Raw genomic sequence first — 18,109 nt, 5'->3', positions numbered from 1 at the left:
CGGAGCACCAGATCCCGTTTCAGAGAAATCTGCATGTAAAGCTTTAACCAGTGCAAAAAATGATAAAATGAACCACATCTTTGGAAACCAGTGTTCTTCCAATGCCGTTAACTCTCAAATAGCAGTAAGATGTTGAAAATGCTGAGGCGGGGGAAAAAAAATCAATGCAATAAATTACAGCCTAATATCTTATGTGTAGGTGTTTACAGAAGTCGGCTACTGAGCGACATCTGTTATCTGTCTACTTCTAGTCTTGCTCTCGCTGCAAAGTGCACTCTTCCCAATCATCCTATTTAACTCCGCCCACACTACACGAACCAGTCAATCAGATCCCAGAAATCCTCCGGACAGGTGGAACCCTGATTCACCTTGCCTCTCCTGTAGTTTCATGCTTTGATCAATCTGTAGGCTACGACTGTAACGTCATCAATCAAAAGAAAAACACATGCTGCTGTACAAATCTTCATCTTTAAGAATTTTTTTTTTTTTTTTTAATGTAATGACATAAACTCATACAAAATGTTATAGTAGAAACAACTGCAGATTTCAAAGTCTGGACATGGAACAGAAATCAGGCAACAAACAACAGCAAAATTCAAATAAAGGATTTGCACGTATGCAAGGATGGAGTGGTCAACATAGTTCAATACTGTTTCCTTTATTTATAAATGTTTCAACAATTATTTTTTTTTTCAACAAATCCCCTAATTTCATATCAAATGTCATTTAAAAAAATCAAAACAAAAATGAATACATTGTATCAAAAAGTACGAAGATAAACCATGGGGTTTTCAACATGCACATACATTTGAAGACCATGCAAACATTAACCTTTCTGGGAACAGCCATATTTAAGCTTGGTTGATGTACAGGGGGAAATAGCATTTCAGATTTTGGCAATAAATTATGAAAGGTTTGATAGGTATGATGTTTTCCAAATCATAGAGAAACTGAAGAAATGTTTGTTTGTTTTTTTGTTTTTTTTTTGATTGAAGCACAGTCTCGATCCACTCTGGCAACATGCCGAAAGACATCAATGGATGAGCTGGGAGTGCAAAGAATTGTTCAATAGTTACACATGAACAATGCAACAACAATATCAGCAAAAATGTCAGCACATCCTTTAACCCTTTATCTCTCAGTCTCACAGAGTAGAAAAATAGCAGTTCAGACTGTAGATTTGAAACAACATTTTTCCCCTGACAAACTTGACATCTCTGATGCATGCACATACCGATTTTATGTATATATATATATATATATATATATATATATATATATATATATATATATATAAAATCATTATTATTATTTTATTCTGATGTCTGCTCTTTAATCATTGTGCCTTTATGCATTCTAAAATATACTTGTTCATACATTTTAGCATTTTTTTTTTTAATAAAAAAAAGAAGGAAGATTTGGTCACTATCATGCTAAAGCCTGAATCTGGATTTCCCAGCAGGTAAAGCTACAAAATTAATGAAGTATATTTTTTCAAAGTGTCATCTCGTTGCATAGCCCTACGTAAAGAAAATACATGTTTTAAAAAAAGAATAAGGAAAGAACATTCACTGTCAGCAAAAGTCCTGACACATCGGTGGCCAAGAATCACCTGAATAGCCAAACAATTCTCCAAGCATCTAATTCACTCATGTATATTAACGTGGAACACATTCAATTATCCTAGACAGTATAGTGTCCCAATACAGAGGTTTTAATTTCCGTTTTTTTAGACTGCCACACCCTCTGCATTCAGGTGGCTAAATATTCCTCTCGTGTTACCAGCGTGATAAAAGGAGTCGGCCATATTTCTATAGAGCAAGCAGCTGGGGAACGGCGGCAGAATGAAAGCTGTGAGTGTGTATACTGGGGGTGTCTGGGGGTGCTTGGAGGAGTGCCATGAGGGGGAAAGTTTAAACTTAACACAGATCAGCCTACTGTACCGGTGCCAGGACCCCGACTCAACGCAACACAACACGCGCTCACATCGGGAAATCTGCTACATGAGCAAAGCTAACTCTTTTGTGACAGTTCGTTGGTTCTCAGTCCTCTCATTTAACCGCAAAAGACCGAACAGAGAAGGCAAACAGCAATGCAGTCTGAGCATCTTCATCAGGACAGGAAATATACACCGTAAATATTGGTTTCGTAAACACGGCCAATCAAGAATTGAAGACAATTTTTTTTTTTAACATGCAATTTTATAACTGTGGTTATAAAGTCCCTGTCAGGACAAATACACAACTACTGCAGTTTTTTTTAATAGTTACTCCATACTAATATATGCTTTTGGTAATGGAATTTTCAATATTCCATTAGTACTAAAATGATACAAAAAAGGAGACGAGAATAAAAACAAACAAACAATCATACTGTAATTTCCATTCAAAAACCTATTATGAATTCAAAGGTACTGTGTCTTTGCTTCAGAATTAAGGCCTGCGATCGTAACACCTTGTAGTTCCTTTTAACCCTTAGAGCTTGTTCAGTTCACTCTATCAAGTGTTGATGCATTAAAAAAAGCTGAGGTTGCATCACTACTACAATATATTCAAAAGGTTAGGCACTTTGTAAATAACATCTGGAGCAGTCAAGAAGAATCGGTAGACCTGACAGTATGGTGAAGCCGTAAGCAATTTGAGTAAAACCGTTCGTCTTTACAATACAAAAAGCACATAATGTATAGATAAAATATGTACAACAACAATTTGATATAAAACAAAGTACATTATGGTTGTCAAAGGTTTCACACATAGTGATATGTGCGAGGAATGGTCATCAGCAGCATAACGAACAATCTGCTTTTTTACAACAGTGTGAAATGACATGTAATTCTCTTAAATGGCGATAGGGGGCACTGCTATTGTACGTTTTGTAAAAAAAAAAAAAAAAAAACGTTGTTGCTTGCATTTCCAGCCACTTCTTGTAAAGGTTTCGCTTCATAAAAGTTACACCTATAATGGCAAGGTAACATTTTCAAGGGGATATTTGCATTTAGAGTGAGTCTCAGAGGCTTGATTTGAAGAAAACTGGCTAGAGGCCCGTTGTGGTCTACATTTGTAGAAGTGGGTCACTCTTTTCCTAAGTTACACAAGCACGTTTTGGCATCTGTTGCCTTTAGAAAGGTAAAGATTAAGAAAAAGACCATGTGTTTTCACATCTCATGTGTTTGTAAAGAGACCACGCCCACAAAATATTTAGCCTGACTGGAATACATCAAAGTCGGTTGGGTTGGCGCCTTTTTTATCTCTCACATCTGCTGCTTTGTAAGCGTACATGTATGTTTTATCCCCTGGATATTGAAAAACAAATACATGTATTACTGCATTTAACACCACCCGCAAAATAAGAGATGATAAAACTCATCATGAATCGAAAACAAAAGCATCATCCGTATGTGTCGTGTAGATAAAAGCCATGCTAGCACCAGTCGTCCACCTCTGCCATTGGGTAGTACTGCCGCGCCCGTCCTCTGCTAGTTCCGGGGCCCGTGGTGAAGTGGTATCCGTTGGGGACCCCGCGGAACTGCTGTTGGGGAGGTGGGGGAATCGCCACGATCTGGGCAGAACGGCCCGTCTGAGGGCTCGGATCCTCTTGGAAGACAGCGTAGGTATCGGGCTGGAGGCCGGCAGGGTGGTCCGGGGGGCCCAAGAAGGGTTCTGAGTTAATGCGACTAACGGGGGCCGGCGAGCTGGAGATGGAGCCGCTGTATAATAGGCCGTTGTGCTCGGACAGACCGCGGCTCAGCCTGCCGGGACTAGGGGGAAGCAAGCCGGCCTGTGTGCCCAGAAAGTGCACGGGGGAAGAGTTGGCAGTCCTGTAGGCCACGGAGGGACGAGGAGTAAGGGGGACCTGGGGCAGCTGTCTGCGCCCACGGCTTGGAGTGCTCGCCCCTGAGGTCAACAACACCGGGCTCCCCTTAGCCCACCCACTGCCCTAGATGAAAATTAAACAGGCAAAATCAAAACAATAAAATAATGAGGTGGGAAATGCCCAAAAGGTTAGACAGGGACCAGGAGCCAAAGAAGGAAGGAAGGAAAAGTAATATGTTGGACAAGACAGCAGAAAAAGATGGAAGATGAATAGGACAAAAATGAAAGACAAAAACAAGGGAGGAAGTGAAGATGACAGTCAAGACAAAGAAAGACAAAATGGACACAAGCACAGAGAAATGGTGTGAAGGAAAAGTGGAAAGAGAAGTGAAAGCCTATGAGTGGTTGCACTACGGCCGCAGAGAAGATAAACATTTCAGTTATGAGGTTTATATGACAACATGCAAAATTTTATAATAAAAAAATATCCTATAATATCTTGTTATCCTCATGGCTTGAGTAGGAATGGTTAGAAGCTCTTCTAACACTTCGCTCTTCTAAAAATAATGCAAAGTTGTTGTTTTTTTTCCAATTAAAAAGGTATAAAAGCTAATTCACCTAATTAACTGAAAATCTTACAGTATGTATCAATGCTCACTATCCACCTTATTTTTAATAAGAGTGGGTGTGGCTATGTGTGAGTTTTCTGGTGTCAGCCATTTACAGTTAGTTAAGCTACAGTATGTTAAAACACCTGCACTACAAAAACCGTATGTTATCCTGCTTAATTTGTATAGAAAAATGTTATTAAAATTATTTAAAATTATTAGCATAATCATAAACACACAGGTTTGTAATGCAAATAGTTTCACAGCCTACTGCACTTTGTTGCTCATCTAGCTATAACGAATACATTGTAAGGTCAAAACTTGTAGCCTTTGTAAGGTTCAATACAAATTGAGCTCTACTTCTACAGACAATAATTAAACTGGCCCCTCAGTCAGTAAAAAAGGAAACAATTTCACATTAATGCAATTGAAAGGCATGATGAAGGTTTACTAGGATTAATAATATATCAAATATACTATGTTATTATTATATAATATAATTAGTTGTGATCAACTGTAATTGACATGACAAAAAGAGTTTGCTACTACCACGTTTGAGAGAATGCTAAAATGGAAACTCATGTAACACTGATCATTTAGCGGAAATACAAAGACAGTAGGCAGTAATTAAAATACCATTGGCTCATTGGCTTCCATTGTAAGTGTACAGCTGTAAAATATTTTTTTTGTTTGTTTTTCTATATTGAGGGACACAGATGCTGTCCATAGAGCTTAACTTGTGTTTGAACTGGTACATTATCTTCATTACTTTCTAAAGCACTTACCACAGATTTCAGCCTTCATCATTATTTATGATACTTTCATTTATATCCTGATCATTCTCCAGTCTCTAACCCCTGACCCAACCTTTTCTTTTAACACATGTCCCTGTCCTGTTTCGACACCCCCCGTCCCACCTGCTTGTTGAGATTGCCCTCCTCGGCCTCACTGGGCGAGGTGGCACAGCTTGCCACGGCACACTTGCTGGGACAGTGTTCCCGACTGCCATAGCGATCACATGAGTAATACCGCTGCTTTTCTGCCGAAGACGAATGGTGCTTCCTCTCGTGGGAACGACCCCGGTCATGTGCCCTCTCCTCTACGGGGTCAGCTGTTGTGTCTGAGAACCAAACAAAAATATGAGGGAAAGAAAGGCAATCCATTAAAACTTGCACTGCAACAAAATAATTTTTTTAATCAGTACTTTTATCAAACCCAACAGAAATTTAGGCAAAAGTGTGTAGGATTTTTAAACATTTAATTATTTTTAATTATTTTTTTTATTATTAAGATTCACTATAAAATATTATTTGCCAAATTAAGATAAAAAAAACAAAATTTATTCAAATATATATTCTCAGGAAATAAGTGTAATATTACCATAATTTTGCTTTTCCTGTTAGATATTTTAATATATATTTTTTAAATGATGAACAAAAAAATAATGATGGACATAAAAGATCCATCAGTTTGACGGCAAGATCCATACTTATGCTTAATGTGGAATATATGTCATCAATATATTGTATATATAATATATATACACGCCTTTGTTATTGTAAGAGGTAAGCAACCCCTGACGGCAAAAATCCTGCATATTGTACCTTTAAATATTGTTTTTGCCAAGTGAGGTAAGAAAAACATTTCTTTCTCTGTTTTAATATCATAATTTTGCTTCTCAGGCTAGATTTTTAGATATATTTAACAAATCAAATCAACATAATGTTTTGTGTGGAAAGCAGAACTGCTAAAAAAATGTAAATAAAATAAATCCTTATTTTTTTAACAACTAAAGGGTGCTCTTATTTTCATTTCAAGTAGAATTATCGTCGCTGAAATTAAAAGGTTGGGATTTTTGACCCCCTGCTATTTTTTTTTTAAATTAAAGGAAAAAAGTAAACAAAACAACAGGTTTTCTTGAACTATTGAGCCCTGCTGTGGCAGATCCATATCTTACAGTCTCCCTTCTCCTCTGGATTTCACATTCTTGCAACAGACTCTAGTCAAAAACCTGACTGTCTAAGAATTTACTTCCCTGTTCTCGATTGGCCTGCTGAGAGGTAACCATAAATTAGCAGGTCATGGGCCTGCACGTCTGTCAGCCCCTTTTATCTGGCTAATAGAGGCCAGCTGCGGCCGGACGCTCACACCAGGCTCTGCCTTTGCACTTAACCGATCCTCAACACAACCAAATCCCGTCTGGGTTCAGGATCAACTGAACCAACGCAACAAAAAATCTCCAGAGAGATCTGTAGACGAAAATATTGTGCAGCTTTGCTTCATGCAGCTAGTTGTTATTTTTTAACTACTACTATACTACTTTTTTATCTAAAGGCAATGAACGTGTATTTACCTGTAGCTTTGTGCTGGCCAGTAGGCGACCTGTCGAGAGATCTCTGTTTCTTGTCTCTTTCCCTGCGATGATGGCACCGATGATGATGGTGATGGTGATGATGTCGTTCTTGAACAGGTTTCTCCAAAGTGTAGTCTTTCATATTCACCTCCTGAGGGCGCTGCGGTGCAAAAGTGGATGCAGAGCGTCTCATTGGGGAGTCGGGAATGGGCTGAGAAAGAAAACAAGGTGGTTGGATGAAGTGAGATGAATGCTTTTGGACATTGTTATCTTGGAATATTACAAGGAATGCTGTACTGAAATTGCCTATTATAACATTGTCTTGTACGCTAAACCTCCATTTGCATCAAAACAAGGATGAACTCCAAACCGCAGTATGGATCTAAGGTATCATTATGGTATCAAAGAATCAGAGGCAGTGTAACATCTGTAGCAGCTGAGCTAATCCCATTAGAGGAAACACTCATTTTGGGATTATACCCTCAATTTATGCTCCCATCCATCCACAGGTGCGTTTTAACACTGTGCCTCTTAATCTGTCTGAAATGATCAAAGGTCACTGAAAGGTCATCCTTTGATTTTATGTTTTGCAGTACAATAGGCTGCTGATCTTCATATTCTTACTGACACTGAGGACAAACAGACATGTGACTTTACAAAAACATTACAAAGTTCACCTTGGATTCTTATCTCATGACTTGCTCAAGTCAAGAATATATTCCTATAAAAAAAACCTATGAATATTTTAAAAGTTGATCATACTTCCAGTAAAGTCCCAGGAGAATGGCGGGAATGACTCCTCTGATGAAGCCCGTCAGAGGACAAAATGAAGCCCAATGAAAGAGAAGACATGAAAAAAACATAATAGAAAAGAGACTGTAAAGAAACACAATAAAGCTCATTTTTTTTCAGTTCTGTTCTAATTCGTCACTAATTTTAGTCACTTAAAAGTGAAGTGTGCCATTTTTGCACCAGTAGTGGAATTTCAAAATAATGATAATGTAAACATAATTATGTTTGAAAATAATCCATATTTATGCAATATTTAGTGTCACTAGCAAGAGAAGTTGGTACAAAAAAAAAAAAAAAAAAAAAAAGGGGTTTTATGAATTTGTAGTCTAAATACAGTACAATTGTCAGAAATCAAAAGTTAGGCTATAAACAAACTACAACATTCTGAATTCAGTGTCACCACCACTAAGCAACTGTCTTTTACAAGACACGTAAAAGCTTAAAAAAATCAAGAGTGAGGTATTACTGATGTATTTTATGTATCTGATTTCGAATAAAACATGAAAATACCTTTGACTTCGCAATGGTGGAAACTGATGTGCAAAAGCTACAGTAACACCATTTGAGAGTGTTAGATCTCTATTATACACTTCACCTTTGAATAAACCAAAACTGAAAACCCACATTTGTAAATGGACTGTCAAAATATTGTTCTGAATGCTTAAAAAAATGGTGTGTTATTTTTCATGCACTGATTTATTTTTATTTGAAGCAGCCCCTTTGGGAATCATTACTGTATATCATCCATCCTCTTCTATCCATCCATGACAAACACAAGACAAGTCACACTTGTCAATCATAAAGTCTTTGCAGATCTTGCACATGTCACAGTTTTGCAGAAATTCTGGGTTGTGGTCTAAATTAATCTGTGTTTGAGGCTGTTATTTTGGCTCCTTACATCCATCTAGCAGAAGGACTGGACATGGCCGGGTGCCAGGGGAGATGGGATTTCCCCCACAGAAATCAGAGGGATTTGGCCATATTAGCAGGTGCTGAAACATTACATTCAGCATCTAATGTCTTTTATCGGTTAGTCCAGCACTTTAAAGAGATTTGGTTCTGGATGGGAATCAAATTTGGAAGTGAAACAGAGGCACTCAGTGAGCCTGAGCAGCCCATTAGCACTGGAGAGGTGTGGGATAGGTGTGATTTGATAGCAGGAATATCTTAATGAGTCTTAATGGATGGATTGTCTTTTTCAGACTCCAAATGGAATGTGAATTTCATACTTGGATGATTTTAGATTTATTTTTCCAATGATGCTGTTGTTCTGACATACTTTAACATTAAGCAAACTGAATGCTGAGGTCTTAAAACAACACAATCCATTAGTAAAACCCATTAGCCTTTCATCCAGTTCTGTGCAAATTACATTTCAAATAAAAAACGAGAAATGTATTCAAATCAAGATGGATTTTTAAATCCATCTCAAAGTCACCAAAAAGTAATCTCTTTCTTGAGAGTATACGTATTCTGAAAGTTCACTTCCTCTTAGCCAGAACAAGCCAAAAATAAAATGATCCAGGGCACAGATCTGGCAACCTATCAATGACTAATTGTATTGTTTTACTTCCCCTGAGCCCTGAAATAGGACAAATTTCCAATTTTCATTAGACTCAGGATGAAACAATATATCAACGTGTTTGTTATAAAAAAAACAGGAGTACGATTATGTATTAAACTATAAGAGGAGTAAAGGATGTATACGTATGTAGAATTCTGGCGGTATGCGTATAAATACATTTCTCTAAAAAACATACAAGAACCAAGTCAGGGAGAGGTTTGACTACAAAACCTGCACCCAATAGAATACCTGCATCTCTGCGTTGAGTTTTGGCATGGATACCGCACGTCCTTGGCCCTCAAGGCCGCCAGAGGTTGCGGTGTTGGCACTGTTCTCCATCTTCTTCATTTCTACTGACTCCTATTACATGCACACACACAATAAATGATTGAATACGCACCAAAGAAAGACTCAAAGAAAGAGTCATTGATGTTATTTACGGCACCTGGGCAGTGTTTGCATTTGAGGCTTCCTCTGATTGACCTCTGGACATTGGTCGTCGTTTAGACCGTTGGACCTCCTTGGACTTCTCTGAGGCCCAGGATGAAGATCCTTTCATAGGGTTATCATGACTGGGCACGGAATTTGACAGAGGAAAGAACATGTTAGAGTAGAAACACTTGTCATGACAAACAGGCTAATTCAAGTGTGTACCGTATGTGTATGCAGGAGGGAAGGTATGCTCACTGTGTGCGTCCGTTATTGAGCGTGGTGGAGCGTGGTGGAGCTGGGTCTGGTATGGTCTGAGCTTTGAACTCTGAGGCCAAATCTACACTGTTCATGGCCTGATCTTGAATGTGAGTTAGAGGAAGAATGGGCTCTAAGAGAGCACTGACTTTATTCTTCAAACAGAGAGAATAAAAAGACATTGTTATAAATACAAAGAGCTTAGATAATAAACTCACTACCAGTTGGAAGATTAGACAGTCTTGAATTTATGTTTCAGGATCTTAAAAAAAAAGGCTTACTCTTGGAATTTTAGACACTATACACTCTCAGAAAAAAGGTCCAAAAGTTGTGACTGGGGCTGTACCTTTTCAAAAGGTAAACTTTTGTCCATTTTAGGTGCTAATATGTACCATTAAGGTACCAATATGCAGCCTTTAGGTACAAAAGTGTACCTTTTGAAAAGGTACAGCCCCAGTGACAGCTTTTGTAATGTTTTTTTCTGAGTGTATGATCTACATAGACACTTTCAATATAATGGTTCTAATTATAGTTTGATGACTTTAATATGTTAATATGCATCACCTGAGATCCATGTCCTGCCTGTTCCTTCTGCTGCTGTTGCTGCATCTGAAGTCTTTTGGCTCTGTTCTGCTTGTAATAGTCAAAGATCATAAGAGCCGCATACACCTTCCCCACTGTAAGCTCATTGGCTGCAAAAGAGACAAATGCATCTTTTAAAGTTCTACTGGTGACCACTAGAGGTCCCTATGTATTAGTGGTGTTTGGAGATGTGTGCAGAATTACTATGCCTGCGTTCTGTTTGGGTCATTCATACAGTAAGTCAGTGTTAGTCTTGTGATGTGTGGATACAAGTGTGGAGAGTATTTTCATGGCAAAAGTAAGAAAGAATCTCCTGGGTGATTATTCATAATGTGTTTACGTTTGTGTGGAGTGACCAGCAGGTCCATAGTCTTCTGAGACAGGTTTGGCCAGACTGTAGAGAGCTCCTTCTTCAGTTCAGCATCTGACAGACGTTGGGCCACCATGCCTGAGGAGAGATTAATAATTCATGAATACGACTACATATCCATTACACAACTACGTTCTGTCTAATTATTGTGTTGTTGACAATTATTTTCAATTATTTTTGTACCTGTAATATTATTATAATTATGATTAATCAATTATTATGTTCAGTTAATTTAGACTAGAGCAATGCTTTGTGTTGCTTTGGGAGAATTTAGTGTTGCTAGAAAAACTCTTTTTATCTCATAAAGTAAGAAGGAGGATGAATTATTTAAGTTCAGTGAATTTAGATCAATGTATTGTAAGACAAAACAGCTTTGCTGAGGAATTTCTTTGAAAGAATTTAGTGAAGCTAGAAGAACCCATCCAGTGCCAAACATTCAAAGAGACACAACAGATGCTACACACACCATCCCACACACATTGCTCTGATACGTGGAAATGGCACTAGCAGAAGCAACGGAACAGATCACACTGAAGAAGTGAGTACATTTCGCCATCAGGCGCTAATCACGTTTGGAGTTATATGGAAAAGAGAAAGACAGACTCTTTCAAAGGAGAGGGAAGGTGGAACAATTATCTGGATGCTAATTTATACAACAATTACACAATCATTTAGACAATTAAATGAGACTGACCTGATGCCAGTTTGATCTCCAGAGCAGTGCGGATGAGAGCCATCAGGGTAGAGGTGAAGTGCACACTGTTGTCATCTGCAATGGGCATGTTCATTTTCACCAGCCGCTAAGAGGAGCCATGAGGTTCATTAGTGGTTTAAAACACTTCTCAAAATCAGCATCCCAACACCCCAAAAACTCCAACAAAACAGTTTGTGTGTGTCTGAGATTAGACTCTTCATATTTCATATCTTTTTTTTTTTTGATTCAGGTCATTTATTCTATGAATCAAGCTACAAATATACTGGATCCTTTTGGTAATTCAGTAATGCAGAATGCTGTTCTAATCTTAGCGTTTCAAGCACACAAACAGTTTTGTTCACAAAGAGCATACGAACGTACAGAATCGAACATTCACATTCACTGCTATAGGCTACGATCTGCAACCAAAGTGCACTGGTGATAAACCGAAACCAACTCGAGAGTGAAGGAAAGCATGTACACATAACCATGAGGGGTTTCAGAGGACATGGGAGCTCGACTCTGGGGGTTACTAATCAATAAAAGTTCAGCAAATAGCTGCTTTTCAGCCGTGTGTTTTTTTGGAGTTTAAATAATGCTATCACACCAGCAACTTTGAACTGGATCATCCCGATAATACCATTGTAAAAATAGTTTAAAAAAAAAAAAACGGTCAATTGTGTCATTTTGGTTTGGTGCCTCGAGTTTAGAGTCTTAAAAAAAATACACTTTATCTTTAAAGGTGCACTCATTTGTTTGCTTATATTGCACAGGAAAATGTGGCAGTTTTCTTGGACTTACTGTATACTGACACCTAGAGGTGTGGATGAGACATCACTTAAATATTTCAGTTACAATGTATTTGTAGAAATGCTTTATTAGCATTAAGTCTTTAATAATTTATTCTCTGAGCAAAATTATCCAATAATAGGGGAGTTATAAAGATAAAATAAGTAGTATTTGGCTGATCATCTGACTCAAAATGGCCGACATCGAGGTAACCCACCCCATGTAAACTAAAACAGCTTTTTATAAGAGTCAGTGCACATGATTTTAAACATATTTTTCAAAAGTACTATTCATTTCTGTATGCTTAACTTTTGAAAGAGGAAAATATCTGAGTGCACCTTTAAACATGACATCTCTTTTGTATCATGGGATGTACAATGTGGTTTAGAGTGATTCATTGTGAAGAGTTGAGCTCCCCTGAGCAAATAGAACATACATCTACTAGCAGTAGCAGTGCAAAAAGAAACAGATCAGAATGAATCTCACACACAGACATACATTCTCACATTTTGCAGAGAAAGAAAAAAGAGAGAAGGCTACAAGAGAAAGAAAAGAAATAGAGGAAATGGTCAAGTGGATGAGACATAGACAGCACAAGCAAGACAGGGAGAATACAAGTGAAAGACCGTCAAGAGAGGAAGAGAGAGTTCAAGTGCAAAGTTCTCATGACTAAAAGCAACTTAGGTACCACACACACTGCTCCATGAAAACAAGGGTGAGAGGGGGGTCCTTTCCTATTCTAACACAACATACGGGCTCTAAAAGAGGTTTTTCAGCTAAATTTGGGGCCCTTAAGTGAATCCCAAAGACACAGAAACCCGCAAAAAGAGCACTAGGCCACATTGTTTTTATGTAAATTGAGTTTACATAAAATATTTTGTATTTATAATGCATATGATTATTTTTTTTAATGTCGTGCACAAACCCTTACACAATGCAACTTTTGGGGTAAATGTTATACATATGAAGTATGACCACAGATACAATTGAGATTTAAGTTTCTCTTATTTTCATTATTATAATTAAACAACCAAGGCTGATTGGAAATAGGTGCCTCTACCTCTACCAAAATTCAAAACATACAATTACACAGCAGTTTCCAGCTGAGATGACCACTAGAGGCAGTAAAACACCATCAAATCTGCTTCATTTTCACATACTAGATTATGATTATGGTGCACATTTCCGAGTAATAAAGAATTTTTTTTCATGAGGTTCCTTGCCCAATACCGTTATGACCTCAAAACACTTTTATCATAATGCATGATTTGTAAAATAGTAAATTTTTACGTATCAAATAACCAGCTCTTGTATGTCTTTTTTGACACAGTAAACTTGCTCGGAAGGTAACCTGGTGGTACAGCACTTTTAACGCCACTCATCCGACTTTTCATTCTGCTGCGATACGTACAGCAAGCAATGCAATAAAACGTTTCCATTTCTATGTTCATCTGTTAAATACTGAACATACTTTCCAGTGAAATGTTGCCACAGACACGTATTTCCAATGAGCCTAAATTGTAATTAAACTTTATGGACTAATGGACTAAAGTTCTGCAGTCATACTCATAATTAATCTGTGACCATCCCTAAATGACACAGGAAGTGGAGGGGAACTCTTGAATAAATAGAAAGAGGGGGAGGGAGGAACTACACCAAAAAGATTAGAGTGTGGGAAGAAAAAAATAAACAGTTAAACAAATAACGAAGGGAAACACTGCAAGAGCACAGAGATTGGCTGAAGAATAAGCCAATGGGAAGACAGTACGAGCAGGGGGGAGTGGGGGGCATGTGAAGTTGAGCTACCTTGTAGGCGATTCGTGGAGGGCATTTCTTTCCCAAACCTAAAGGTGGGGACATGTGGAGCAGCATCTCATACATATCGAGGTACTTGATACGGCCACTTCACAGTGCAGACAACGGGGGGAAAAATAAATAAAGAAAAGGATGGGGAGTTAGAGAGACGGGAAGAGAAACAAGAGGGGCAGAAAGTAAACCAAACCAGACAAAATGAGACAAAACCAACAACAGAGGACAAAAAACAGAAATCTTTTGTTAATTAGATTTCCAAGAATGTCATGGACAGGGATGCCATCCTGGCCTGGTAGGGTCAGTGATGGATCCCAAAGGTTAGAGGTCAGAGGTGAGAGAGTTGATCCCTGATAAGGAGGGATGGAAGAGGTGAGTGAGATGACACGAGGAGTGGATGGTGACAGAATGGCTGCATTGTTTGGAAGATGTCTGCATCTGCATGCTGAGACATCAGGGGGAGTTTCCACTTTCAAGTGCACAGAAACAAAGGTTTCAACGCCAGTTTCTTTTCTGTTGTATTTCATTTGAATGGTTAGAAATGAAAGTTTAGTGGCAAAACCTTGATTGGTCAATATGAAAACTACTCAATTATACCCAAGTAAAGGAGGTGTCCAATTTATATGTGGCCTTGAAATCTTTGTTTCCCATCCAGCATCATTAACCAAAGCCAGTCAAATCTGGTGGGGCAAGTGCTTGTGTGTAGGCAAGTCATCTGAGCACAGCCATTCAAGTTTGGGTCTCTGGGCGTTTGCACACAGAGGCCACACGAGTGGAAGAAGTTGCTTGGGTTGCAAACCTTGTATGCTACCCTATTAGGGCAGTTCTTCCCTAAGCCAAGGGGGGGCGAGATAATTCGCAACAAATTGTACATATCCTTATAGGAAATCCGTCCGCTGCGGAAAGAACAAGCAAAACATGACACATACATGAAGAAAGCTTGGAGAGCATATTTGTGTTGTGGACAAGATGCGGATAGGAGTACATGATCCCATTCACATCCAGAGCACAGTTCTTATGGGCATTGCGTGGGAGGTCTTCAATCACACATAAAGAATTAGGGGGGAAATTCAGCATTTCTCTCTTTTAATTATGTGGTCTAACCCGAGAAGGCCTTTGAGCCCTAACAGAGTGATTCTCCTTCTCTCAACCGCCAAACTCAGTTACTATATTTATCACAAGAGTAGGTCTCCATCTGGCGGGGGAGTGCGGGCTGAAACATACCATGCGGCTGGGTCATACTCCGCCCACACTCGAATAAACTCATCCAGGTGGTGAGGGCCCAGGATGGAGGAGTCACGCGTCAGATATTCAAAGTTGTCCATAATGACAGCCACAAACAGGTTCAGCATCTGGAGAAAGTGCCAGGAGAAAAGACACTGTAGGTCACGGAGCAGGAAAACTTATCTGAACATATCGGGGTGTATGAGGTTAATTGAAAAATTAGGGCTGGGTAAAAACATTGATTTTTCCAATTAATCACAGTCTGAAAAATAGTCCATGGCTGCTGTGTCTTCAGTGCTAAGACAAAATAACAAATTAAAATCAATAAAATATTTTACCTTTGCTGTGAATGTGAGTTTGTAGTATGCATTCAAATTCACATAGTTTTGGAGCAAATGGGCTCTATGCACGGCGGTATTTCCGGTGAAGCATTAGGGATGCTCGATAACTTCCGCCGATCGTAGAGTCCAATGCAATACCGAGAATTTATATTGAATTTTATACTCCATGGTTATACTAAAGAAACGTTAGTCACAAAAACAGACAAAACAGACACCCCTCGTTGTGTTTATTCTATTAAATAAATATAACTATATATAAAATTACATCTAAACGTATGTACGTTTCATTTCAAAGACTGGAGGACAGTAAATTTTGAAGACTCTGCCATAATCCCGTTTTCCTCGGTTTTCCTCCGCTTTAATCTCCACAACCGGAAATGGACGAGCATCCTTGCGTCAAATGCGGAATTTTTGCGTGCATATAGCCCATACTCTAGGCTAAGTGATACAATTTTCAAAAGTCTTGTGAAAAAATAATCAGTATGGGTTTTATGACCTTATTTCAGTGACTTTTTTTTTTTTCACAAACCACGCATAAAAAACTACAAACTTTTACTTACATACTGCTGACATATTATTGTAGCAGAGTTTGTCTGCAGCGATTCCCAGCCCTATTCCCAGCTTTTTTTTTTTTTTGGATAAACAATCAAGCAGCTTTGTGGCAGTAGGATGTGATGACATGCTACAATAATGATGAGCCTGTTTTGGCTGGTATGACTCTGAGCACTGACCAGGAAGGAGCAGAGGAAAATGAAGGAGACAAAGTAGAAGTAGGCAAAGTCACTCCCACACTCCTTTCCAAGTGTGCCCGATTTTTCGTCACAGGTGCGCTCACTCAGACAAGACAGCATGATCTCGTGCCAGGCTTCGCCAGTGGCGCTCCTGCAAGAGACACGATGAGGAGCTGATTGAATAAACGCTGCTTCTTCTTTTAAACCCATGAATGACTGTCAGAGAATGTGACAGAGACTGCAGATGATGGGAGAAGTGCTGATATTTAAATTACAGTTGAGCCAGATTTCATGTATAACACTGTTGTCACACTGATGTGCTGTCTGCTCATGGCTCTCAGCTCAGAGTAAGCTTCAAAGTAATGAACATAAGGGAAAGATGGAAATGTACTTATGAATTTCATTAGAATATGTTGTTTTTCAAGCATTATGGTGAATACTCCAGATGGTACTTTAAAATTCAATTTGACCAAAAGGGGAGACCAGAGAGAGAAAGAGCATGACACAGAGCAGAGAGATGTATACACAGTGATACAAAGTACAATATCTATCTATCCATCTATCTATCTATCTATCTGAGGATGGATGGATGGATGGATGGATGGGCAGACAGACAGACAGATGGATCCTTTGATTCTGTATGGTAACACTAAAATCAAAATATAGTATGCAAAAAGAAAATTGCCCTAAATAGATCTCAGAGTTCTCAGATGATACATGAAATTAAATCTCTTTTTTAGCAGCTCTATAACATGAGATCAGACTAGGTCGGCTGTAGTTAGGCCTTTATTTTAATACTTTATGCGTTTATATTTTCTAAATATGAAAGATCTTGATTGATTATAAATACAGCTCTCCGCAAAATTCCTAATGCGTGCTATTAATGTTGATCTCAATCAAAGTCCAAATATAGTGATCAGGCTAAATATAGTGTTCAGAATCAGAAGCATTCCAAATCTATAATCCTATCTGATCTTTGTTGGAATTTGTCAGACCTTGATTCTGTTATACAGCCCCAGAAGCCTCTCTAATATTTCCTGCATTCTCAGGTGGATTTGATTGCCGTAGGTAAAGATTAACAGGTGTGTGCAGACCTGAACAACAGCATAAGTGCTTGGAGGAAAGTCCGAAAGTTGTTGTGACGATTGATGGCAGTATCATCATTCAAATCAATGTTCCCAAACACCTGGAATCACAATGTTACCTTAAATAAATTTATGTTTTAAAACAGTTACATTGAACATCCTTCAGACACAATACAGATTCTACTGTATATTTTAATTGATAAAACCTATGATACACTCCAGCACTGCAATGACCTTTTAATTACAATCACTGAAGCACTGAAATTATTTTATACAGCTACCTGCATTCCAATGATGGCGTAGATGAAAAACAGCATGGCGATCAGAAGGCATACATAAGGCAGTGCCTGGAAACAAAAATGAAGAAATTGGTACTTTAAAAAACTAAATCTCCAAAAATTATTGTCAAATCAGTTTATTTCGAGTTACCTTAAAGGATTGGACGAATGTCCAGAGCAGGATGCGAATGGTGTATCCCTGCCGGAGGAGCTTGATTAGTCTGGCTGCTCTGAAGAGTCTCAGGAAACTGAAATTCAGCAGACGGTCCTGTGGGAATGCAGGGTTTCTCAATTAGAAAATCAATTTCTCCTTATTTGCACTCTTTACTTCAACCCTCATATCTCTTCATAACATCAGGTTTGCCTTCATACTTCTTATGGCGCTGCTCT

At 38.5% G+C, this 18,109-nt stretch overlaps 1 protein-coding gene across 8 annotated transcripts in view; it reads right to left on the bottom strand.

Annotated features, from left to right (window-relative positions):
• Positions 1–627: 627 nt before the first annotated feature.
• Positions 628–18,109, bottom strand: part of cacna1ba (calcium voltage-gated channel subunit alpha1 Ba) — a 107,433-nt gene continuing 89,951 nt past the window's right edge. For 5 of the 8 annotated variants that reach the window (XM_089130331.1, XM_089130333.1, XM_089130334.1 and 2 more), the window contains 16 exons: positions 17,871–17,987; positions 17,723–17,788; positions 17,451–17,542; positions 16,357–16,507; positions 15,285–15,412; positions 14,058–14,154; positions 11,463–11,568; positions 10,739–10,846; positions 10,381–10,508; positions 9,817–9,971; positions 9,575–9,701; positions 9,379–9,489; positions 7,536–7,574; positions 6,774–6,984; positions 5,338–5,540; positions 628–3,936 (listed from right to left, as the gene is read on the bottom strand). In XM_089130331.1, the coding sequence (XP_088986457.1) occupies positions 3,421–3,936; positions 5,338–5,540; positions 6,774–6,984; positions 7,536–7,574; positions 9,379–9,489; positions 9,575–9,701; positions 9,817–9,971; positions 10,381–10,508; positions 10,739–10,846; positions 11,463–11,568; positions 14,058–14,154; positions 15,285–15,412; positions 16,357–16,507; positions 17,451–17,542; positions 17,723–17,788; positions 17,871–17,987 (2,355 nt within the window). In that variant the 3' untranslated portion in view covers positions 628–3,420. Of the gene's footprint in view, positions 3,937–5,337; positions 5,541–6,773; positions 6,985–7,535; positions 7,575–9,378; positions 9,490–9,574; positions 9,702–9,816; positions 9,972–10,380; positions 10,509–10,738; positions 10,847–11,462; positions 11,569–14,057; positions 14,155–14,859; positions 14,957–15,284; positions 15,413–16,356; positions 16,508–17,450; positions 17,543–17,722; positions 17,789–17,870; positions 17,988–18,109 lie in introns of all 8 variants that reach the window. The other 3 variants (XM_089130332.1, XM_089130338.1, XM_089130337.1) reach the window with 2 other exon arrangements.

The sequence above is a fragment of the Pimephales promelas genome, chromosome 4 (assembly GCF_988280905.1).
Source record: "Pimephales promelas chromosome 4, fPimPro1.hap1.1, whole genome shotgun sequence".
NCBI lineage: Eukaryota > Metazoa > Chordata > Actinopteri > Cypriniformes > Leuciscidae > Pimephales > Pimephales promelas.
Note: the sequence above shows the minus strand (reverse complement) of the source record. Positions and strands in the feature narration are given on the sequence as shown.